General features: G+C 40.4%; 1 protein-coding gene across 1 annotated transcript in view; it reads right to left on the reverse strand.

Annotated features, from left to right (window-relative positions):
* The window catches only part of celsr3 (cadherin, EGF LAG seven-pass G-type receptor 3), a 241,665-nt gene that overhangs the window by 145,766 nt on the left and 69,630 nt on the right, over nt 1–26,269 (reverse strand). The window contains exons 5-8 of the mRNA XM_080186571.1: nt 15,314–15,429; nt 14,345–14,433; nt 6,134–6,291; nt 1,969–2,132 (exon numbers count right to left, since the gene is read on the reverse strand). Coding sequence (XP_080042697.1) covers nt 1,969–2,132; nt 6,134–6,291; nt 14,345–14,433; nt 15,314–15,429 — 527 coding nt within the window. The remainder of the gene's footprint in view (nt 1–1,968; nt 2,133–6,133; nt 6,292–14,344; nt 14,434–15,313; nt 15,430–26,269) is intronic.

Below are 26,269 nucleotides of genomic sequence, written 5' to 3' on the forward strand. Positions count from 1 at the left end.
GTGCCCGTGCCATGTTGTCATTGGGCAATATCGGGGAACAGTGCCATGGGTACTATCCAGACCTGGAGTGTATATTTACCTATGCATTGGGAGGGGGGTAGGGGGAGAGATGAGGTAGATTGGGTTCCCTTGGCCTGGTTCCCATTTGTGAAAAGCAGTTATAAACCTCAACAGCTGGGGGAGGGGGGATTTCAAATGTGGGGGAATGGTATGGCGGGGATGTCTGCGAATTATTGAAATGAGGTTACCGACCTTACCGGACAGGAACCTGTTATGTCACCAGTGAGGGGTGGGGAGAATCAGAAAAAGTAATCTTGTCAACAAGAATCCCGTCTTCGAATCTCACGAGATTTTGCACCCAGGGCAAATGTGGATACAAAATCGTGACACCCTTCAAACCCCCAGTGCCTGTCCATAAGGTGTGTTTCAGTCCATCGTTTACAAGTTATAAGTCAGGGCTGAGTGTGAAACTTTCCACTTGCCTGGATGAGTGCAGATCCACACTCAAGTAGTTTGACACCATTTGGAACTAAGCAACCTGCCTGAACATCACCCCATCAACCACCCTAAACAGTTACTCCCTCCCAGTGGCAGTAGAGTATACCGCACACCAGATACACTGCAGCAATTCGCCAAGCTTCCTTCATCGCCACCTTCCAAACCTATGATCTTTACCGCTTAAAAGGGTACGAGCAGCAGTCACATGGGAATACCATCACCTGCAAATTCCCCTCTAAATCACACTCCATCCTTAGAAAGCCAAATGGAACGGTGATGAGGCAAAGAAAGAACAAAGGATGTGCCTTCAGCAGGCGGGCTACTGCCTGAAAACAAAAATAAGAGAAAAACCAAGACATGCGAAAAAAAGGAACAAAATGGGGCATACACAGTTCAATGTTGAGTTCAGGAGGGTGTAAAATGCTCAATCTAAAGATGAAGTGCTTTTCTTCAAGCTTCTACTGTGGTCTTTTATCATTGACTCTCTCCTGGCTTCCACCATATCATGACCTTCCATTTGCTTTGTTCCTATCCACTCCTTACTCGAAACCAATTACAACTCTAACTTTCCCAGATCTGATGAATGGTCATTGACCTGAAACATTAACTCGGTTTTTATTGCCACAGGTGTTGTCTGACCTGCTGAAAATTTCCAACATTTTCCGCTTTTACTTCACAATTGAACATTCTGCATTACTAATCTATCACCACTACAACAAATGACATTAAATATTAATTATTCTAACAGCACATCTAAACTTCCAGTTTCATTGTAGAATTTTTTAATGTTTGCTGTTTGATGTAGACATACACTCCAGTATTGTAATTGTAGTAGGTTTCATAGAACTCCTCCCAGCTCTTTTATATAAACTGATATTGGCTCCATGCACTTGATCTCAATAGCTTTAATTCAATGGGTTCTTTCATTATACTATGTATAAAAGAAAAATAGATACTTGAAAGGGATTAGCGACGGGCATTATTCTAGGGGAGGACAGGGGTGTGGCTGAATGCTATGTAAAACTACCTAAGCTTCCATCTCTCATTTTAGGTGCCAAAAGAACAATTTCAATTAAGGCCCATTTCTTTCAGGTATCAAGTATAATATTTATATCCAAAAAAAAGTGTGATGAGAGAGAGAAAGAGCTGTTCTGGAAGCCATAAAAATTGTCAGTGTTTAACTGCTACAAGAATCTCAGAAATATATGCCGACATCACGTCCATATCATTTGATCCATGATTTTGTATATCTTACTGTTTTATCATTAGTACAGATGGATGGATGTCTGTCATGCATGAACATGAGTTTCATACGTCACGACATGCAATGCTAAGCTTTTTTATAGGGGAAAGTACATATTTTTTATACTGACTTTGCAGACGGTTCGGATAGAGAGAGAAGGAGAAAGAGATACACAGTATATATGTGCAATGTACTGACAACCAGATTACAAGTACATAACTCCATACCTGGAAAGGTACCATTATTGGCAATGTAGGCTGCCATGTCAATACGTTTGTTGTCAATGTGAAGTTCTTTCATACATCCCACAAACTCAGTGTTAACCACTGGGAAGTTCTCAGGTAGGTTTGGGACACCCCCAAGTAGTAAAGGACCGGTGAGATCCAGGGACCTATTAGCAAATGGCAAAAGTATAATGTTATTGGATACATTACTTGAGAAGTAATTCATGTATGGATTAAACACTGACAACTGGCTGCAAGACTAAATGAGTAAAGGCAATCTCCATTTAGTTCCCAGTGAGAAAGGGCCCATATCAGATACCTCTTCCCTAGTTTGGTACTAATTTACAACTTGCAAAAAGAACTGTTTTATGAGTCTCTATAAAAAGGCATCAGCCCATCTCAAGGGAGAATGGAATGCACCCAGGGTGTACGTCACTTCTGTATTGAACATCGTCTGTTGTGGCTATAGAGGCCAATTCATGAGTGGCATTGGCCAAGACTGACTGATATTTTTCTCCTCTGCAGGCTCTCATTTCCATCAACTGATATCTCTTTGGCCTTTGTTTTTTCCACACTCTTTCTGGCTGCTCATCCCTGGGCATTCCAGTCATCAGTGAGGGCTTCCAATGAATCCAGAAGATCATAAGATGCAAAAGTAGGCCATTCAGCCCATCAACTCTCCACCATCATTCAATGTGATCATTACTGATCCGATAATCTTCAGCTCCACTTTCCAGCCTTATCCCCATAACCCTTGACTTCCTTACCAATTAAAAATCTGTACATCTCAGCCTTGGACAATCTTAATGACCCAGACTTTAGAACCCTCCGCAGTAAAGAACTTCACAGATTCTCTACCCAATGAGTGAAGAAATACCTCCTTATCTGCCTTGGCCCTTACTCTGAGCTGAAGCCCTCTGGTCCTAGACTCCCCCACGAGGTGAAACAACCTTTCAGCATCTACCCTGTCAAGCCCCCTGAGAGTCCTACACCTCAATAAGGTCACCCCTCACTCTTCTAAACTACTCCTCATAAAAAAGATCCCTCCATACCAGGATTAATCTAGTGGACCTTCTCTGGACTGCCTCCAATGCTAGTATGTCCTTCCATAGATAAGGGAACCAACACCATTCACAGAATTCCAGGTGCGGTCTGAAGTTTTAACAAGACTTCCCTATTTTTATGCTCCATTTGCTTTGAAACAAAGGCTATCATTCCATTTGCCTCCCCTATTATCTGTTGAACTTGTATGCTAGCTTTTTGTGACTTACGTATGAAAATTCTCAAATCCCTGTGTTGGCAGTCTTTCTTCATTTAAATAATATGCAGCTGATTTATTCTTCCTACTAAAGTGCGTAATTTCACACTTTCCTGCACTATATTCCATTAGTCAAGTTTTTGCCCTCTCACTTAACCTGCCTATATCATTCTGCAGACTCTTTGTGTCATCCTCACCACTTGCCTTCGCACCTATTTTGGTGTCATCTGCAAACTTTGCAATAGTACATTCACTTTCCTATTCCATGTCACTAAAACATATTGTAAATAATTGTGGCCCTGGCATTGATCCCTGTGGCACTCCACTAATAACAGGTTGCCATTCTGAAAATGCCACTCTTATCCCAACTGACTTCTATTAGATAACCAGTCCTCTATACGACCCCGAACATCATGGGCTCTTAACTTAATAAGTAGCCTTTTGTGCAATACCTTATTGAGTCCTTTTTGGAAAACCAAGTATATTACATCCACTGATGCCCCTTTATCTACCCTGCTCATTATCAATTCAAAGAATTCTAATAAATTTGTCAGGCATGATTTCTCCTTCATGAAGCTATGCTGACTCAGCTTGGTTATATTATGTATTTCTAAATGCTCTACTACTACATCCTTTATAATGAACATTTTCCCAATGACAGCTGTCAAGTTAACTGGCCCTTAATTACCCGTTTTTCTTTGTCTTCCTCCTTTTTTTCAATAAGGCATTACATTGGCAGTTTTCCAATTCTCTGGGATTTTTCCAGAATTTAAGAGATTAGTAACAGTGCATTCATTATCTCTGGAGCTACTTTTGAAAATATCCTAGGTTGCAACCCATCAGATCCAGGGGACTAATCAGCCTTTAGCCCTATTAGTTTAAATTCTTATTCATTCACCCAGGAATTGCAGGTGTAGCTGGCTAGACCAGCATTTAGCCCATCCCTAATTATCCTTGAGAAATTTGTAGCGAGCTGCCTTCTTGAACCACTACAGTGCCCGTTCTGTAGATACACCACAGTGCTATTTCCAAGTCAGAATAGTTGGTAGCTTGGAGAGGAACTCCCAAGTTGTGGTGTTCTCATGTGTCTGTTGCCCTTGTCCTTCTTGGTGGTAGTTGTCATGGGTGTGCAAGCTGCTGTCTTAACAGGCTTGGTGAGCTCCAGCAGTGCATCTTGTAGATGGTACATACTATTGCCACTGTGTGTCAGAGGTGGAGATAGTGAATGTTAAAGGTGGCGGATAGGGTGCCAATCAAGCAGGCTGCTTTATCCAGGATGGTGCCAAGCTTCTTTAGTGCTGTTCGAGCTGCACTCGTCTGGGCAGGTGGAGAATATTCCATTACACTCCTGACTAGTGCCTTGCGGGTGGTGCCCAGCTGATTGTGAGCAGTATCACAGTCTATTTCACAATGAATTTCAATTGAGAGCTCATGCATTAAAAAGAGCCTTAAATTTTACGTATAAATGGTGTCATTGCAATAAAAATTCCAGAATCCATCTTCCACCCCTACCACAGTCTTTTGTGGGAAACTGTAACAAAAGACTATTACATCACTCCCCACAAGGCTCCTTGTAATTGATTCAATGCATCCATTATTTTGTTCAAATATTATTCACAATCGATGTTTGCCTTTTTCTAGATTCCAGGAGTTGTTAGCACAGCAAGTGAAAGTTGTGGACACAAGCTTGTCCTGCTCCAGAAAATCAGACAGAAACGAAACATGACAGGAATGGAAGAAAATTTCACAAGTTGAACATTTATCAAACCTCATCCTGCAATCAACACTGTTACTTCATTAGGATTTGCTGACTGCCACTTCAAGTCAAATGAGAACTTTGCACTGCCTAGAGTTTTTGGCTCACTAGACAATGCACCCAATTTCTCTGGCAATGGAAATTCTATCTTGGAAAAAGGATTAAGCAGCTTGATCTATCTTGAAGGATTCATTTGTTGATATGAAAACCATCCAAAAGCTGGCTCAGATGAACCTCTTGAAATCCCTCAACCCATTATGTGAGAAACTTAATTTTCTGGTCGACAGGTAAAAATGCCTGAGTGCTGTTTAGAAGTTGCGAGGTTGAAGGGCAGGAGGTCACATGCTCCAACCTGCCCTTAGTTCGCTGAGGGAACCTGAAAGTTGCTGCAGATTATGTGATTTTTTTTGATGTAGGTTAGAGCAAAATTTGAAAATCCTCTTTGGAAAAGTTTCTGGAAAAATAGTGAGTAAAGCTTGTTCCTTGGAATTCGACTGCCCTCAGTGCTGAAAAATTCCAAGCAACCTGAAACAGGCGTTAGATTGCAGAATGATACATTTAAATGCAAGAGATTTTAGTGAACTTGCAATATCATGGATTCTTCAGAGAGATGTTTGTTTTCTTCCCCAGTGAAAGATCAGCTAAGCTTCCTGGAAGGGACAGTTTTTTCCATTAATAGCATTTGGTCTTGCACAGCTTTGGTACAACAGGAATCAGGGTTGTCATTGGAATTCCAGAGGATACCATTTCAGGACAGTCGATCCCCAAACTCATCATGAGCAATCATTGTGAGAGATCCAGAATAGTGTTAATATTAAATTAATCACTTGGACCACTTCAAAAGGAAATACATCTTAGCACAAAATGAACCTATTGTGAATTTCATTCTTTTTCTGCGACAGTTTTCTGTACAGATTCTTTGAGGGATATGGAGTAGTGACACATACAGTTTGATGCCACATAGCAAGAAATAAACAATATAATCAGATTCAAAGAGGACATAATGTAGAAGTTGGTGGTTTAAAAACATTTGACCAATCATCTTGCTGAGAACTTTCAATGGCAGCATAAATCACAATTATAAATTACTCATTTACACCAACGAGACAATATGTAACGTCAGCTATGTGCGCTGGCATATTTTACACACTTACTTCTTGGAGCTGGACTGCACACCCTCAGCAGCACATGAATAGTTTCCAATATCATCCCCAAAACGGACGGCAATGGAGGTGTCACAGTCATCAACTGTTAAGATCGCCACCTTCTGCTCTGAGGGACCTTGCGCAACTCCTAATGACCCAATTTTTGGCTAAAAGAATACACACAAGATAATCAAATAAAGGCTAAGGATTAGGTTGCAAAAGAATAGCTGCTGTATTAATTTGCAACTTGGCAACCATTCATAAAATATTACCAGATTATTTCATACATAGAAATTAACAGAAAACACTAGGGTACGGCTCAATTCTATTGAGAGAAGTAGTAAATCAATTACAATTAAGCAACAGCAATTTCTCATGTTAAGAGGTAGCATTACAAAGAAACATTTTTGAACAACTCATAAAACATTAATAGGAACATTACCTCACCTCCCACCATGATTTATATAGCACAATACATTAAAGAGTTTAAATTAATGCTGGTTATGATTGTTTACCAATTTCCCTCAAAGTGTCAATTTTTTCTCCATTTTCTGTACTTTTTTGTTAAAGCTGGTCACTTATTCAATTTTCTGCAAATTGTACAAACATGTAAATATGAACTTTCAAGCAAATAGTTTTACCCCTGGAAACCAGGTAACCCACAGAGATCTGTCCCTTTAATCTCTGTCTGTTCCTACGTACGCGTCTGTATTTTAATGTAGACATCTTTCATCCGTGTTTTATCTTTCCCTTACTCTATTCTTTGTCCAACCTCAACATAGACTGAGAATGCAAAAGAGAACTCCTTCCTCACCAGAGACATGTTTTTCGCCATGTGAAAATTAAATTAGCAAATGGATTGTCTAATCATCTGCAAATTCTTGTACAAAGCTATAAGTTGATTTCAGAACTCGAGAAAGACAAAATGATTTCAACCAGATGGGACTGTCATTGCCTGAAAACATTAGCCCGTTAGAACTGCTGCAACTTACTTGTTAATAAACCTCCCATATCAGGAAATGGAAACATTGCTCTAGGGTGCAATCATTAGCCCAGCTCATGACTTGAGTTGCTGGTAAGGGATTCATGTTGGTATAATGTTATATTGGCACAGCTTTCACACTATCTGCACACTTCCCTAGACAAATCCCCAAACAAAGGCTGTGCTCAAGCTGCAAGTGTGGGTATCAAAAACTGTAATGCTGAGAATACTGTATAGCTGAACAATCTCAAGGACTGCTTAAGTTAATTTTGTTCCGCCTATAAATGCGCAGAGTTAGCTCCAAACTCTGCAGAGAAAGGGGCCTCGCAGTGAATTGCAGTGCAATGATTGTCAAACCATCAACCAGAAGAAATACAGAGAAAAAATAAGAGGAAATTTGAGACAAAAATCTTGATAAATCACTGGTTAGGTCTCAGCTGGAGTAGTGTATCCATGTCTGGGTACTATACGTTAAGGAGGATATCAAGGCGTTAGTAAGAAGATGCACGTGGGATTGACTAAAATGGTACTGGGGTGAGAAGTTTCATTTACATGGGAGGCTAGGGAAACTGGGATTGATCTCCTTACAGCAAAAAAGGTTAAGGGAAGATGTAAAGAGGTTTTCAAAATCACAAAGACTTTTCATACAGTAATTAAAGTGAAACTGCTGCTATTGGCAGAATGTTCTGCAATTGGAGGATGCTTCTTTAAGGTAACTGGCAAAACACTCAAAGGTGAAATAAGGAGATTTTGTTTTAATGCAGCAAGTTTTGATGGTGCGGAATGCACTGTCTGAAAGAGTAGTGTAAACAGACTCAGAAAATAACTTCCAATAGGACATTGGATGAATATTTGAAGGGAAGAGCATTGCAGCATGGGAGTGGAACTAATTGGATAGCTCTTTCACAAGATTGGCATAGGCACTATGCCTCACTCGACCCGAAACTGGAAAATCCCGCCTAAGGTCAACGGACCTTTCCACTGTCCGCCTCTCGCCCGCTCCGATTCCTATGGTGGACGGGGGGTAGGTAGATTGTTGGTGGATGGGTCAAATGGCCTGCACTGTAAAATGTTATGATTTAATAAAAATAAATAACATGTTGGTTAGTTTGAGAGACAAGCAGATTAATATTTGGAACTCAAGGTTACATCGGAGATATTAACACATCTTTCTCATTCACTCTGTTCCAACTGCTGTGTACTTCTGACACTTTCTGCTTTTATTTCAATCTATTGACACAAATGTTTACTTTGTTTTTATTGCATAATGATGGTTCTGACCTTGACAGAACTCGAGGGAACAATCTCTCATATTAATATAGTCACCCGGATATTTAATGTAGATGCTCAATCATTCTGTGCAGCAATGGCCCTATTCACATGATTATGTTGCTGAGCGTACTCTCTTGCAAAGAAATACATGCGCGCCTCTGGCCCAATCTGAAAAAAATTGCAATCTATATCATGTTGTACAAAACTGGATAGCAATCTAATTTGAATTTGCTTTGATTTGATCCAAAATGAGGCTAGCTGAGCTACTCTTGCAGAAGGCCAGCACAGACACAACAGGTTCTGAATGGCTCCTCCTGTGTTGTAACCATTCGATGATTCTACGATCCATTCGCAAGAGTGAAATCAGATTGTACCACATACTGTGCACCCTGAGCTTAACACAATACATATAAAATGCTTAATTCCCAAGCTTTTAAAATGAAACCCTCTATATTCAAAAAAACCCCACTGACTTGTTCCCAGTGGATGAAAGGGATCCTATTTGAAAAAGAGCAAGAGTTTATTTAGTGCCCTGGCCATCTAAGACAACGATAACAATCTGCAAATGAGGTGGTAGAAGCTGTAATTCAAGCAAGTTATGTCTGACAATTCTAGATCTCCCCTCCCCAGGAATAAATGCCTCTTGTTTATAAGCTGTTCAAGACAAACGTAAAAGCTGCCAGAATGTCCAACTGAAGCAGGTGAGGAGAACCGTGAGCACGATAACTTTCCTTTACCAGTTGTCACTCAGTTGGTAACGCACTCGCCAGTGAATCATAAGATTCTGGATTTTAGACCCAATCCATGGCCTGAGCATAATAATCAAGGCTGACGCTCCAGTGCAATATTAAAGTAGAGCAGCACTGTCAGAGGTGTCGGGCATGATTTGCCCAGCCTGCCATGCTGCTCAAGGGCAGCGGGCTAGGAGACATCAACCTGTCGTAGGACTCATGACTGGCTTCTGGCTGACTGCAGGTCTCCCAGGCCGGGAAAAGTTTCCATCAGTGGGGATTAAAGCTAGTCCCCATCAACAGGGACCAGGCATGATCACCCCGCTGGTAGGGATAAAGGCCACAAAGGCCACCCCCCACCACAAATGGGAGGTGTACACCTTGGCTGGCAGTGCCAAGGGGGGCAGGGCCAGAGGGGACTCGCTGTGCACTCTGCATTAGGGATTGGTGGAGAGGATGTGAAGAGGGTGATTGGGACTGGTCATTGGGCGGTCAGGGAGGCCGATGATCAGCTGGGGGCCTGGAAAGCAATCGAAAGATCGGCGGTCAGGGAGCTGGTAATGGGGGGGGCCAGTGTGCATGCGCCATCTCCCCACTGACAAATCAGATCGGTGCATGCGCAGTACCCCACTCAGCACTATGCTGCTAGCCGCTCCACTGGGATCAGGCACCTCACCCTCGCCTCCACACCCCGACCCCATCCTCGATCCCCCTTTACTGGCATGAATCTCCCTGCGACACACTGTGTATTTCAACTAAGTACAACCAAAATACGCCCTTCCTTCTCTGGTCTACCCCCTGATGCTGCAACCACCCCCTTGTGAACTTGTGGGTATCCTTTACACCCTGCCCTGGTACCCCCCAGGACTTACCATTTCAAAGGTCCCAGGACTTGGTCACAGACAGAGCACTGCAATACTACTTCTGGCCACTGCCGTGCCACTTCTGTTCACTGCAGCACTGTACCTGGCTGGGTTGAAGAGCTGTCAGCTCTCACGGGCGGAACTTATTTCCAAGGACAGACAGAAGTCTTGTCCATGGCCAATCAACACTCAAATGAGTGTTAAACGGCAGTGGGAGTTAGAGAGTCAATGGCTGTGCTTTAGGCGCCCACTCTTGAGATAGTGAGCGCCAATAGTTTGTCATCCTTAAGAATCTACACAAAGGTTAGTGGAAATTTGTATTTCTCTCCGTCAAGAAACGATTGAAGTGAAAGCAATGGAAAATTTCAAAACAGATTTACAGATTTTTGTTAGCAAGGATGTTAAGGATTACAGAACCAAGGTGGGTACACAGAGTTAAGACAGGAATCAATTCTAATCTAACTGAATGGCAAACAAGCTCACAGGGCTGAATGACCTCGCTCCTGTTCTATGAAATTAGATCCATCATTATGGAATGTCTCCAGAGTCTCTGAGACTTAACAAGAATCTAGGTTCAACATCCTCAAGATACCATCAGATCACTGAAATCAGGGTAATTAATAGAGTCATTAATATATGAAATGTCTTACATCAGAAAGAGATTTCTCAAATTACAAATTATACTTCAGCACCATTATCTTTATTTCCAATCTCTCGATACCATTACCTGATAAAAATCTATCTCAAGATTGAAAATTTCAGTTGGCCATTCATCCGTTTTCAGATTTCCACCGTGCTGCGTGAGGAAGAGCGCTTCCAGATTTCATAGCTAAACATTCGATGTCTCGTTTCCCAAGAAAACATCTCCTTGCCCTAGACTCTGTACCTGTCCTTTTAAATTCCATTATGTTGTAGGTTGTTCCTCAACTTTCTAAACTCAAATGAATAAAGCCAACATTTTGGCAACCAGTCCACATAAGTTTAACTTTTTAAACCCTGATATAATTCTTGTGAACCTGTGCCAAATCCTCTCCAAGGCTAATATCGCTTGCCTGTGGTTTAGTAATCAAAGCAGTAGACACTAAGCCAGATGGATCTGAGCAAGCTCTATGCAACTGAAGCATAATTTCCTCACTTAAATTCTAAATCCATTGAGATAAAGGGCCAACATTCCATCTGCTTTTTTGATTACTTTTTATTCTAATGCACTACTTTCTAATGATTTGTTCACAAGAACGTGTAAAATTCTTTGCTCCTCCAACATGAGGAAAATGTCCCCCATTTGTGCTTTAGGGCAGCACCACGGTTGACCTCAGCATCTGCCAACTTTGCTAACTCAAGTATGTCTCTTTTTAACTTCCTGCCTCCATCTATACGATGCTCTATGCCTCCTAACTTAATGTCATTTTCAAACCTGAAAATGAATTCAAGTTTTTAATATATAACAAGCAATGACATCATTAATGTATATGAGGGAGATCTTGTATAGATCACAATGTGGTGCTGGATCACCAGTGGGAGCACTGATGATAGCTTGAAAGAGCAGACTCTAACTCCTGGATTTTCTCTGCCTAGTTGAACAGCACGAGACAGGAAATTTCCAGGGTCGCCACATTCACCTCAGGAAATAGTGCCACGAATGGTAGGATCTTTGTTCTGAGGGGATTGGGTGCAGAATGGAGTCAGGCTGTCCGTCAACCCCAGACACAAATCAGAGGTGGTCACAGTGCTGCTGAGTGCCAAGGCAGGCTGGTTAAAAAGACCTGCCTCAATTCATCAGGACTTTGTCCCTGTCATTATTTCCTTAAACGCTGGGACATGCTCATCATTATGGAATGTCTCCAGAGTGTCTGAGACTTTACAAGAATCTAGGCCTAACACCCTCAAGATATAATCAGGTCACTGAGATCAAAGTAATTAATAAAGAGTCATTAATATATGAAATGCCTTACATCAGAAAGAGGTTTCTCAGATTAGCAAGTGACCAGTACCAACTGTATCGTGGGAAAACAAGTGACCTTTTTCTGACAGTCTCTTCATTCAAGTGAGCTGCTCACTTATAGATAGGTGAAACAGCATGTTTCACAAATTATCGCTCAAATCAACTCATTAAAAACAAAATCAGAGTTTATCACAGCAATGTGTGCGCGTGTGCATGCATACGTGCGTGCATGCACGTGTGCATGCGCATGTGTATGCATGTGCGAGTGCATGTATATGCGTGTGAGTGCATGTGTGTGCGTGTGCATGTGTATGCTTAATGTGTGACATATATTAAATGTGTGGGTGTTATTAAAGCTACATTATGGTTTGCAAAATCGAACTTGCTCATAATTGATCTGTTCTACTGAGCTGCAAACAAACAATACTGAAAACAGGGATTAAGGATGACAGTGATAAGAGATCTGAAAAATAATAATCCACTAAATAGATTCATTGCAGTAGGCCTCCAGGATTGTCATGATTTTCCTCAAGATTATAAAATTTCTCAATTTTGCTTCCAATTGTCATCATCTGGGCCACGGACAAATCACAGCTTAAAAAAAGGGATGGAGTTTGCCCTTAAACTTGTAGCATTGCCATTCTGAACTAGCTGCAAAAGGTACACAAGGTGATGCTGCACATTCCTCGTTCCCTGATTTTTCTCTCCATTTGGTGTGTAAGGACACAGGGCGGGATTTTACGGCCTCACTCATCCAGAAACCGTAAAATCTCATCTAAGGTCAACAGACATTTTCATTGTCCATCCCTCATCCGCTCTGATTCCTGTGGCAGTAAAATTCCAGCCATGGTCTCCTTCTCAGTACATTCACAGAACCACAAGGCTGGAACCTGCAACTTAATGGAACAGGAAGAACTGAGCCATTCAGCAGCACAATTTAGGTAACAAGGACTCAGAATAGAGTGTGACCATCCCCACCCCTCCAGTTCATAGTAAGGCCATTACTGTCCTAATTCAGTCACTGCCAAGTGTTTGAAACCAGTCCGCAACAGTTAAAGGACAAAAAAGGTTACAAGAGTGGAACATTCACAGCACCTTTAACATGAAATGCCTTCTCAAGGAACAAACTAATAATATTTCCAATTTCAATCTGCAGGAGATCCTGACCTAATGTATTCGCCAACCTTGTAGTCGCAAAGCCGAGGAAGAAAGACAAGGGATGAGGGGAGAATTTTCAAGGTGGAACCTGATTGAGACACAATTCAGCAACAAAATGGAAGGTTGTGGCTTATTGCAAGGAGAATGGAACATTAAAATAGGAATGTTTTGCCACCATTGTACAGATGCTGGTGAGACCACATCCAGAGTACTGTGTACAGTTTTGGTCTCCTTATTTAAGAAAGGAAAATAAATGTGATAGAAGCAGTTCAGGGAAGTTTCACTCAACTGATACCTGGGATGGAGGGAGGGGGTAACCTTATGAGGAAAGGTCGGACACGTTGGACCTGTATCCATCGGAGTTTAGAAGATTGGGATACGATCTTATTGAAACACATAACAGCCTGAGGGCACTCGACAGGATGGATGCAAAATGATGTTTCTCCTTATGGGAGAGACCAGAACTAGGGGATGGAGATCAAAAATAAGGTTGCCCATTTAAGACAAAAAAGAGAAGAAAAATTTTCTCTCAGAGGATTGTGACTCTTTGGAACTCTGTTCCCCAGAGATTGATGGAGGCAGGATGAATGGATATTTTAAAGGTAGAGGTAGATAAGATTCTTGACTAACATGAGAATTAAAAGTGATCGGGGGTAGATGGAATGTGAGAGATGACAATCAGATCAGCCATGATCTTACTGAATGGTGGCACAGGCACAGGAGTCCGAATGGACTACCCCTGCTTCTAATTCACATGGTCGTATATAACTCTGCCATAATTTACAATGATAGAATTGCTGTGTTTATCCTGGAGATAATTCAAAAATAGAATATTTGAATAGACAGAAGTTAAAAAGACCATTTAATGAACAATTTAAATGGGTTGGGAACATTACTTCTAACCAGCACCCTTACTGGGTTCATTGATAATATTGCATCTTCACACTACATTTTCCTTCATTTTCTTTATTTTCTCTGTTGCATTTATTTCTCCATATTATTACGCAAAGCAGTAAGATGCAATAACATAGTGACAAGAATTCCAATCTTAGCCACACTACCCAGAACAGGCTGCTGTCAAGCACTTCTCAAAGAAAGGCAGGGGAGGAATTCTAGGCAGTGAATCAGCCCAAGCTGTCTTATAAACTTCTTAACATAGGTTTAGACACAATCATTGTTCTATCCACAGATTAGCTGCTTAGAAAATAGTGTATACAATTTCAAAATTCAAAAAGAACCCACAGTAATACAGACTCGGTATTAACTTACTACCTTGTTGTAATATTGGACCTGCACTGTGTGCCACTGCCCATCACTGACACCTCCAGGAATATGAGGTGTTACCACTGTCATTGACTCCCCTGCAAAAAAAAGAATATCTCAATAAAGGAGACCAAAGATTGTTTTTAATTAAATAGTTTCAATCTTTCACTCTTGAGCTGCTACATTTATTAAAAATATCAGCAGTATGTGAGGAATATTGTCACCTCCTATTTTCCCATTCTCCAAATGTGGGAAGTAAACAAAAATAATAAATTGAACCTGTTTGGACTATTCACAAAAGGTCAGAAAACTAGTTGAACTTCTCTTACAATTCAGCAGAAAAACAAATCTGAGTGTCGAAATATGTGTCAAATCACTGTAACTTGCATCATCTGTGCCTCTTTAAAGAACTCTCCAAATGGGCATATAATGCTGTGCTAGTAAGATGTCACAAACATCTGATGAAGGTTGACAATAGGTTAGCTGTACGTTAAAATTAAGATTCTATTTACATTTAAAATTTATGCTCGAGTCAAGAGCTGTATATATTGGGAAATGGATAAATCCATTAGAATTGAATATAATGGTTCACTGGAATTGTAAAGACTAGGAATTGACGTATCCCATTCAAATGCTACACAACTGGACCGAGTGAAAACTAGTTTCATCAATTTGATATCTTTGTAATGGGGAGAAAAGGAAGGATTGCATCACTGAAAGTATATTCATTGATCAGGTATGTGCTAGGGGTAACTAGCTTTGCTATGGTATAATTTGATGATTTATAAATTCAAATAGAAATCTCCTAAGAACTGTAATAGTAGTTTTAACCTAAAATTTCACATGGGGTATGGCATTCCATGAGATCCCACAGAATCAACTGGACATGACTCAATAAACAAATGGGAATTTATTTCCAGATCAAGGGCCGATGTAATTGAATTGAACCTTTAATGCATAAATATGCTTTGTACAAACCTGTTGAGTACTTTAACTGGACCTGTCCATCAATGATTTCCACTGCAATAAAATCATGTTTTTCATTAAATCGCCCATTGTAGAACAGGAGGCCATTATTTTCCTGTGTAGCAAACCTGAAAGTACAGACATTAGACTCAGTAAGGAAATATATTTCTATATGTGGAACATTCTTTCACACTGTCTTAGCCAGGGAACATGTGACTGTGGTCCATCACTAAAATTCTGCCAGGAGCTCTCCCTAAGCTGTAACATTTACTGACAAACAGTCACAACATTGAACTAATGGTCTCACTCAGACAGATCCAGAGGCTTCACATTCGGGCAGTTTATCAATAACCTATAAAGCAAACTGAATTCAAGATCTTTCAGCTAAACACAAATGATAGCAATTGACTGAAACAGACAAACTAACTAAGACTGCATGAATGAACCTTAATCCATCATCCATAATCACGGGATTCATTTTAGTGAGGGCCAGTCTAGTGTATCGTGCATTCCACACAGGTAAAGGTAACCTTTCCAAAGGTAAGAATCACTAGTCACTAGTCTCCTCTCTAGAAATGAAGTTCAGATACCTGTAGCAACTTCCATCTCTGGCTGGGAAGTTTATGTTGGTGTACAGTTTATATACCAATATACAAGGTCCTCTTTCAGATTATGAAATTTCTCAAATTTAAAAGACTCCCTTTTCTAGCAATGAGTACAGAAGTTCAATTGTCAAGAACTGTATTTCTTGACAAGGTACAAAACATTCTCTATTGTGTTAAAGCTCTTACTCCTATCTTGGATGGAGACAGACCCATCTGAGAAAAGTAACATTCTCCTCAGAGGATTAGGTACAACGTGCTCCCGCCAGGAGTGGGTTATGTAGCATTTTCTTCATGAAGTTTAAAAAGGACATGGAGAGAATAGACTTCAGTTTATAAAGAATGTGGAGAGCGATGGAAACTTCAGTTTAAATGCGTGTGCAGAGCGACGCAGCCTTCTGTTGAAAAAGGATGTGACAGTCGGCCCCTCTGATGAACGACTGGATTCTGATAAACATCAACATCTGATATCACAGGGAAACAAGGAAGCTGATGATTATTTTTCTAATTTTTCTTTCAAAACTAAGATAATTTATTATAATTGTACTGGTTCATACAGTTTATTGTACTGTTTCATACAATTTACAAGTTTAGACAGTTCATTACCACTAGCTAGTAAGGCGTACTAAGTATTGGAAGGGTTTATCATCATTGCTAATGTCTATTAACTATAATAATTTTATTGGTATTGGTAAAACTTTATTAACATTAGTAAGATTCAATACTAGTAGCAAGGTTTCACTGCAGTCATAAGGTTATCAGTTGAGAGAAGCAGCAGGGCTGCTTCAATCTCAAAAGTGCCCATTCTGTGCTATGTGGGGACTCCAAGATGTCTCCCATGTCCTGGGTAACCATTCAGGAAGCATCATCCGTTGCAACAGCTTGAGTCCTGGTTGTAGAACTTGAGCATTGATTGGTGTCACTGCAGAGCATCCATGAAGTTGAGTTTCGTGGATAGCACATTTATAGATGTGGTCACCTGGTAGCTTAAGAATATGCAGGGAGGGAGTGAAGGTGTGACCACCAAACAGTCAAAAAAGAACAGGCAAGTAGAGCAGGGGTCCCCTAAGTGCATTCCATTCTCCAAGCAGCATTCAGTTCTGAATACTGATGGCTTTAATGGTTCACCTGAGGAGTGCAGCCAGAGCTAAGCTCATGGCATCATGAGTGGCTTAGCTGCTCAAGGTGGCAAAAAGAAATCTAAAAGAGCAAAAGTGATGAGTGACTTGATAGATAGGTGTTTCTGTGATTGCAGATGTGAATCCAGGATGATGTGCGGTCTCCCTAGTCTAACTCAGCAGGGGTTTAAGAACTAGAAGATAATAGAGAGAAGTAATAAGGAGCACAGAACACATGACGAGATAGATACCACTAGAATAAGGAATAATAAATAGATTAATAGATGTGGTCAGAGTAAAGGAGACAGTAATACATTCTAAATCAGAGTTATGTGCATGTACATGAATGCACAGAGTGTAGCAATCAAGACCAGTAAGTTACAACTGTAGATAATTAAATGGAGATATATTGTTGCATACTTTAACAGAGACCTGGCTCAAAGGAGGACAAAACTGGGTGTTAAATATTCCTGGATAGAAAGTGTTTTGGAAGGGAAAAAAATAGAGAGGAGTAGCAGTGCTTTAAAGGAGTACTGATAAAGAATTATAGCGCTGGAAAAAAAGTGTCACCCAGAATTCAGGAATAAAAAAGGTGCAGTTACATTGCTTAGTGTAATCTACAGGTCACTAATTAGTGTGAAGGACGTAGCTGAACAAAGTTGCAAAGCAATTACCCGAAAAGTGGCAACACGGATATGAAGAACCACAGAAGATAGACGGTAATGGCTAATGGATGTTTTCTCCTGCTAGAGGAAGGTTTGTAGTGGAATTTTCGAACTGATTATGTTGCGACCCTTACTTTTCCTGATATATATTAACCAACTGGTGTACAGGGCACAATTTCAAAGTTTGTGGATGATACAAAACCTAAAAGGATTGTGAGTTGTGAGGAGGATAGTGCAGGATTTCAAAGGGACATAGACAAGTTAGTGGAATGGGCAGACAGGTGGCAGATGAAGTTCAATGCAGAGAAGGGTGAGGTGATTCATTTTGGTAGGCAGAACATGGAGGAAACATTCAAAATAAATGGTTCAGCTCTAAAGGGGGTGGAGAAGCAGAGGCACCTGGGTACATATGTGCATAAATCATTGAAGGTGGCAAGACAGGTTCAGAAAACAGTTAATGAAACATACTGGATTTTATTAACATGAACATAAGTGAACAAGAGCAAGGAAGGTATGTTGAATTTGTGCAAGACACTAGTTTGGCCTCAGCTGGAATTGTGTCTCTAGTTCTGGATGTCTCACTTCAGGAAGGATGTGAAGGCATTAGAGAGGGTGCAGATAAGTTTCACAAGAATGATTTCAGGGATGAGGAAATTCTATGATGATGACAGAGTGCAGAAGTTAGGACCATTTCCCTTCAAGAAAAACAGAGGAGATTTGATAGAGATATTCAAAATCTGGACTGATTTGGTTGGAGGGAAACTGCTCCCACTCATGAACAGATTGAGAAAGGGAGAGCACAGGTTCAAAGTAATTAGCAAAAGTGATATGAGGAGAAACTTATTTTACACAGTGAACCGTTAAGGGTTTGGAATGCATTGCCTGAGTGTTTTGGAGACAGGTTCAATTGAAGCATTCAAATGGAAATCAGAAAGGAAGAACATGCCGGGTAACAGAGAGACGGTGGGGGAATGTAACTAGGGGGGTTGTTCATTCAGACAGCTGGTGCGAGTCATAGATCTATGCTGAGGCACCTTAAAGCTCTGCTTCAATTATGTCATATTAACATGTTCAACCTGCAATTACTATTTTTCTTTCCTCGAGGTTACAACTGTCATTTTAAGTGATTACACATTTGCTCATTAGAATGCAAACAAGTAACAGTTGGAGAAATGCAGACACTTTCTTTCTGATTATTTATTTTTGGGATGTAGATATCACTGGTAATTATTGTCCATTCCCAGATGCCCCTTAGAAGGAAGTGGTGAACTTTCTACGTGAACTTCTCCAGTTTGAGAGATAAAGCTGAGACAGATAACGCTGTAGCGGACTAAGTTTCAGGATTTTAACCCAAGCATTAATAAAGGAATTAGCTATTTACATTCAAGTCAGGGTTGTTTTTGAAGAAGGAGAACATGGAGGTGATGGCGTGTCCATCAGTCTGCTATCCTTGCAGTTGATGGTGAAGTTGACATGTTTGGGAGGTGCTGCTGAAAAAGCCCAAGTAATTTGCAGTAGTGCATCCTGCATGTAATTCCTACTGTACCATGGTGCACCAGCAATAGACATTTAGGCTACTGTATAAAGTGCAGATAAAACAAACTACTTTGTCCTGAACGGTGTTGAACTCCTTCAGTTTGATAAGCAGCATCCTTTCAGGCATGGAAAATATTCCATCACACACCCACTGTGTGCTTTGTAGGTGATAGAAAGGCTTTGGGACTACTGCCAAAGATTCCGTTCAGACATGGTGCAATGAATTGTTCAACAATTGTTACTCAGGAAGGAGCATCTGCCTGATGAATAATGGTTAGTTATGCCCCCCACCCCCCATCAAGTATCAGTAATCTTCCCAGTAAGTGAGTTGAATGGGTGACAAAATTGGGACATGAACTAACAAAGTGTCAAGGTTTATTGCTCAAACTACCAGGTCGTTTCAACCTGCACTTTGTTTCAATCTACCACATCATGCTGTAAAGGCTGGATCAAAGCCATCGCATTCGAACAATTAGCTGCCATGGAACCAACTATTTTCTAAACATAAAAATGTCCAAATTTTCAGAGGAAAACGAAAATATTTCCAGGCAAATCTTTCACAGGAAGCCAGATTGAAAACTGGCCACTTTTCACACTTCCTTTTTAATTGTAAATGTCTTTTCCTGATCTTACCAGCCCACCCAAGCAACTGCAACCACAGGGTTTTAAAATGAGCTGTTTCAAAGCGGTGCTGGTATCCTAAACAGAATACAAGTGAGGGAGAGCCAATGCTTACTCGGATCTCCTAACCTTTCGGCCTGTGGAGAGATAGTGGGAGCCAGATGTTGTAGAATATCATCCGCTCCCCTTTGTGTTCACATTCCGTGGCAAAAATGTTCAACATTTGACTGATGCAAGTGCTGCAAGATTACAGCCATCCCTCACAACAGTACCCTCTGCACACAGAAATCTGCTTACCAGCAATCCTTTTCTTTCACCTGCCAGGTTGCATCAAGAAAGATTTTGCTGTAATTGTAACACATAATTAGAATGTGCACTTTTCCAACCAAACATGGCAAAGTGAACAATATCACAATGTCTCCTTATATCTGCACTATTTGAGCTGTCACTTAATTTGACAATATGTATATGAAGGTCTGAATCAAAGAGAAAATATGTTTTAAGCATTTATTTTCTTACAAAAAGAAAAACATATTGTATGAAGCAAACCTCATTATGGTTATCAAATTACAAGATTTGTTTTACAAATTGCTTTCTTTTTTACCGTATAACCTGGCATTTCAATTTTACACATAAATGGTTTACACTGGTCTTTGAGTGTTTCAAAAGATAATGACATTATCTATTGTTTTACCAGGAGATATTCTGTAATTGTGTTGCATGCAATTTTCCCTGCTTTCGTTCACAGTTTTTAAATTTGAAGAAACACAGGCTTTCTTTTATCATCGCCATAATATAAATACTGGATTTCAAGAATGTTTCTTTCATGCAATATAAAAAAAACTGAAAATGCTGGAATTACACAGCAGGTCAGGCAACATCTGGAGAGAGAGTTATTGTTTCAGGTTGATAATCCTTCATCAATTCTGAATGTTATCATTCTACCAGCTGCAGCATTTTTCTTTTGTATTAGTGTTTCATTTCATAGATTGAAGTAGATTGCTGGCAGCTATACCTGTAGCAAACCGCATTTCGAGCAAAACAGATTTAAAGGCCACGCAGAAGAAAGTAATTTGGGCCATCAAGGCCATGCCAGCACCTCTGCCCTATCCCTGCACCCAAACTAGTGGATTTCCTGTGTGTGCCTTTTCAACTTTCTTTTGAAATCACTGATCAGTTCTTCTTCCACCAGGACAAAGGGAGATAAAGAAACTGCACAGCACCATCCTCCACATTTGGAAAGGCTAATAAAATTCAACACCTATTCTTTGATTTTAGAAAATCCGATATTTTGCAAATCTCACATTTTGCCAACAAGTCAAAATAGTAATGCATCTTTGGTAAATTGAGTAATTTGTAATTTGGCACAGCCATTTAGCCCATCAGATCCATGCTGGCTCTCTGTGGAGCAATCCAGTTGGTCCAATTCTTTTGCTCCATCCCTGTAGCCCCACAATTTCCCTCAAGTGGCCATCCCAACTTCCTGTTTAAAATCATTGATCGATTCCAATTCCATCATCTGTAGGGAGTATGCTCCAGGTCATTATCGTTTGCTGTGTAAAAAATGTTGTTCTTCTCATCCCCCATCTCTTGCCCAAAACCTTAAATCTGTGTCCCCCCCCGTTTTTGTATCGTTGGCTAATTGGAACAAGTTCTTCTTCGTCTACCTTACCTAAACCTGTCATAATTTTGTACACTCTATCAGATGTCCCTTCAACTTTCTTTGCTCCAAGGAGAACTCCACCCTATGCTGTGATTGTTGCACCAAAGATAATTCATGACTGCCGAACTCCTGCCCTAAAGAGAATGTGGAAAATAAAACTCGAAAATCTGGGAAATATGCAGCAGGTCAGGCAGCATCTGTAGGAGAAGAAACAGAGCTACCATTTCAGGTTGATGATCTTTTTTCAAAATGTCCATTTTATAAGGGAGAGGAAAGTTTTTTCTTTTAATTAGCAAAGATCAGTCAAGGCAATTTGCTTTGAGTCGCCCACTCAGAGGATAGCAATCCATATCACTCGAGGGGATAGTGTTCCATTCAACATTCCCAAGGTTTACATTAGGAATTATTTACACATTCAGAGAAATGCACTGATCTTAAATCTGACATATAAAGAGGTTGAGCATTCATCAAGGTTTTTATAATCTGCTAAGATTTACTGGCAAAAATTTGTGGAGATTACATTGGTGTAATTTGTATAGTACATTTCTAACAATTATCAAACTAAATTACACAAGATTTATTTACATCTAAATTTCTTTTCCCCTTTCTCTAGTAGTAAATAATAGCATTATATAAGTCATTGTAACTCACTTGGCCAAAAAAAGCAGCCATTCAAGACCTAAAACATGTCAAACAATCGGATAGATGCCCGGACAATGAAACACAACAAAGCAGCAACGCATCAGCATTTGAGAATCATTCATTCATTTTATAATAGCTTTTTGGATTTTACTTCAACACTGAAGGTGTTTGTTCGAGGGTACCTAGCATGACAGGAATTGTTAGCTCACATTATCTGTAATAAAGTGACACAGGATACCATTCAAAGTATGGAGATCTGTCTCTCTATGCTGGCATAAAACATTAGTTGTGTATCAAAGGTTTATCCCATCACTTGCTAAACCTAGGTTGTTGGCGCATGTTTTGGAAATCTCAGACTTTGCCATTAACATATCAATATAATTTCTACAATGCCTGTGCCATTACCAACCATTAAGGTCCGAGTCGTGAGATATTCAGTCTTTTCTACAGCTGTCGAGCTATTGTAACACTATCACAATTTTTTTAAAAAACCATGGATGATATCAATAAAACTACAAAATACCAGTGAGCAGTAATGAATGTTGAAAAGGTAAACTATTACATCAAATGGGAAAGCAGTTAGCAGTACCATTCACCATCCCTGCTTCAGGAAACCCAGCAGATTGATGACTAACTCACCTAATTTGGGTCAACTGTGGTAACACTGGTGTTGTCAGACTTAACACTGGGGAAATGCAGGAAGAGCACGAATATGCTGACTGGTAAAGCACGTAAAATATGTTACCTATTAAAAAAAAATCAGGAACAAAACAGCTTCTCATTGCCAGTAAAACTAGATTTAGCCATCACTCAATGGGACAGCATGCACAGTGGTTAGCACTGCTGCCTCACAGCAAGAAGAATCTTCTCTCCAAGAAGATCGCGCATATCGACATACTTGCTGTGCTTACTCCAGTCCAACGCCGGCATCTCCACGTCATGGCTTCACAGCACCAGGGACCCGCGTTCAATTTCAGCCTTGGGTTACTGTGTGGAATCTGCAAGTTCTCCCCAAGTATTTGCATGGGTTTCCTCCAGGTACTCCAGTTTCCTCCCAAAGTCCAAAGATGCGTCGGTCAAATTGATTGGCCATGTTAAATTGTTCCTTATTGTCCCAAGATTTGTAGGTTAGTGGAGTAAATCTTAGCAGATTATAAAATCCCTGATGAACCTCTTTATATATTAGATTTATGATCAGTGCATTTCTCTGAATGTGTAAATAAATCTTAATGGTCAGTGGAGTAAATAAAAGTCAAGTTTATTTATCAGTCACAAGTAGGTTTACATTAACACTGCAATGAAGTTACGGTGAAAATCCCCTACTCGCCACACTCCAGCACCTGTTTTGGAATGCTGAAGGCGAATTTAGCATGGCCAATGCACCTAACCAGCACGTCTTTGGACTGTGGGAGGAAACTGGAGCACTCGGAGGAAACCCATGCAGACATGGGAAGAACGTGCACATTCCACACACTGACCCATGCCAGGAATTGAACCTGGGCCCCTGGCACCATGAGACAGAGTGCTAACCACTCTGTCACCATGCTGCCCCAAATATATGTGGGGTTACAGGAATAGGGAATGGGCCTGGGTAAAATGCTCTGTGAGAGAATCAGTGCAGACTTGATCCACCAAATATTCTCCTCTTGCACTGTAGGGATCTATGATAAATGTAATAAAGGCCAACACCAATATATCAGTAGTTCAGAACCTCAATGAGATTTGTTCGCAATAGTGGATTAGAAATAATGTTTCAGCAAAAGAGAAGAATTATCAATATTTAGTTAATAAATGGAATGAGTGACTTAACTAAAGATAACAATTTGTATGGATATAATGTCTTTCGCATAATAAGTGTCCCTCAAAGCACTTCAGTGAAGAAACAGACTTGAACAATAAAGGACTCTGGAGACACAGCAGAAAGCACGTTAATGAAATAGGACAGCATGGTGGCACAGTGGTCAGCACTGCTGCCTCACACTGCCAGGGACCCAGGTTTGATTCCGGTCTTGGGTCACTGTCCGTGTGGAGTTTGCATGTTCTCCATGCCTGCGTGGGTTTCCTCCAGTTTCTTCCCACACTCTGAAAGACATGCTGGTTAGGCACATTGACCCGAACAGGCACAGGAGTATGGCGACTGGGGAAATTTCACAGTAACTTCATTGCAATGTTAATGTAAGCCTTACTTGTGACTAATTAACTTTTTTAGTTATTGAGGAGGCGCAGCGAAGTATAACAATGATAGATGGATTTAGAGAGTTCCAGAGAGGAGAGCAAAATGACAAATAAGCGGTGAAACAGACAAAAGGGAGCCGGCATACGGGTCCACCTTCAAACGACATTCGCTATGGAAGGTAAGGACATGGAGGTGTTCCAAAAGAACATAGATTTTGTATTCAATACAGCAGAGGCTGGTGAGAATAAGGTGATGGTACAAGACACAAAGCTGTGGGCAAAGATTTGGATCTCAGCTAATCTTAACTAATGTTTATCCTTATCTCACCATCATTTGTCCACCTCTGTCTTGAGAATTTCAATTGTCTCTGCAACCATAATCTTTTAGGGGAAGAAAGTTCCAGATTTTCACAACAGATTATGAAACCTGCGCTCAAAACTGAACTTTTTGTTAAATCCCTGGCATCAACCTGGTGAAATGCACTAAACTCACTTCCAAAATCAATGTATCCTTAATGAAATACAGGATACAGAATACACGATCCAAATGGGATCCGAGTCAAGGCTTTATGCAACTAAAAAAAAACTCCTTCCCTTTCTATTCCAGCCCATTGCAATAAAGACCAACATTACATCAGCCTTTTTGATCACTTTTTAACTGTGATGCGTGTGACTGCTTACCTAGCTTCCTTTCCTACTCCATAATTTCTACTTTCACACAGTTAAGAAAATAATCTGATTTGACATTCTTAAATGAAAAGAGGGTGAGCTCCCATGTCCCCACATTTAGCTTCATTTGCCACAGTTTTCTCCTATTCACTTCATCTATTTCTCTCATAACTTCTTCTGGTTAATTCTGTACAATTAACCACCTCCTAAATCAGGGTTACCTGTAAACTTGATATACACCTCACTATTCCTTTGTTTGAAACGTTAAAATCTATGGTGAGAAGTTAACATTCCAGTATTGATCCCTGAAAGACATTACTTATTTTCTATTTCAGTCACCTAATGGTATCACTGAGTGAAATTGCTGAGGAGTGCAAGTTGGAAGCAGTTCTGCAATTTGGGATCCAGACCATTCAGAAGTCAGGTTGAAACTGCCTTTCACAGAAGAGCAGTTCCAGAGGTGAAAATCCAGCTTCTACCTAGTTTTCTAATTCATTCATGCAATGACAGTGTCATTGGCTGAGCCAGCATTTGTTGCCCACCCTTAATTCCCTTGAACTGAATGACTTGTTCCGCCATTTCAGAGGGCATTACTACAGATCTGGAGTCACAAATAGACAGCAGATTTCCTTCCCTAAAAGAACAAACAGATGGGTTTTGTATTATCATTGGACTTTTTAAATTGCAGATTTTTACTGGATTCAAATTTCACCATCTGCCACGGTGGGATTTGAACCCGGGTCCCCAGAGCATTACCAGCCCAGGGACAATACAACTACACCACTGTCCCCGTTCCACACTCATTTTTCTGCTCTTCTTGTCTTATTTTTCGGCATCCACCCCTTCAGTATTCCATGCCATGCCTAAGCAAATATGTTGAGTTGTTTACCTGTTCCTAACCATCTCACATAATGTCACTCTGCGAACATGGTACTACATTAGCACTGCTAGGTAATACTTTTCTTTCTGTTAATAATCATTTCGGCCTCCTTCCCTGCAGTTTGGCCGGGCACCTATTAGAAATTCAATGTATCAGGAAACCAGAGGTATAAATCTATCTTCAGATCACTCTTTTTTTGCACTGTATATTCACACCAAAAATACGTGGCTGCTTTGGGTGAATTTGTAAAATATCTCATTTGTTTTATTCCAGTAGCAGCTAGCTCCTACATAGCAGTAATGACATTTTGGTTCCTTTGGGACAAAATGTCACATTCGATACATGTTGCAGTAACAAGACTTATACTTTGTGTTATGCTCTCCAACTTATCACACAT

Source organism: Carcharhinus amblyrhynchos, chromosome 3 (assembly GCF_965287045.1).
Source record: "Carcharhinus amblyrhynchos chromosome 3, sCarAmb.v2.hapA, whole genome shotgun sequence".
NCBI lineage: Eukaryota > Metazoa > Chordata > Chondrichthyes > Carcharhiniformes > Carcharhinidae > Carcharhinus > Carcharhinus amblyrhynchos.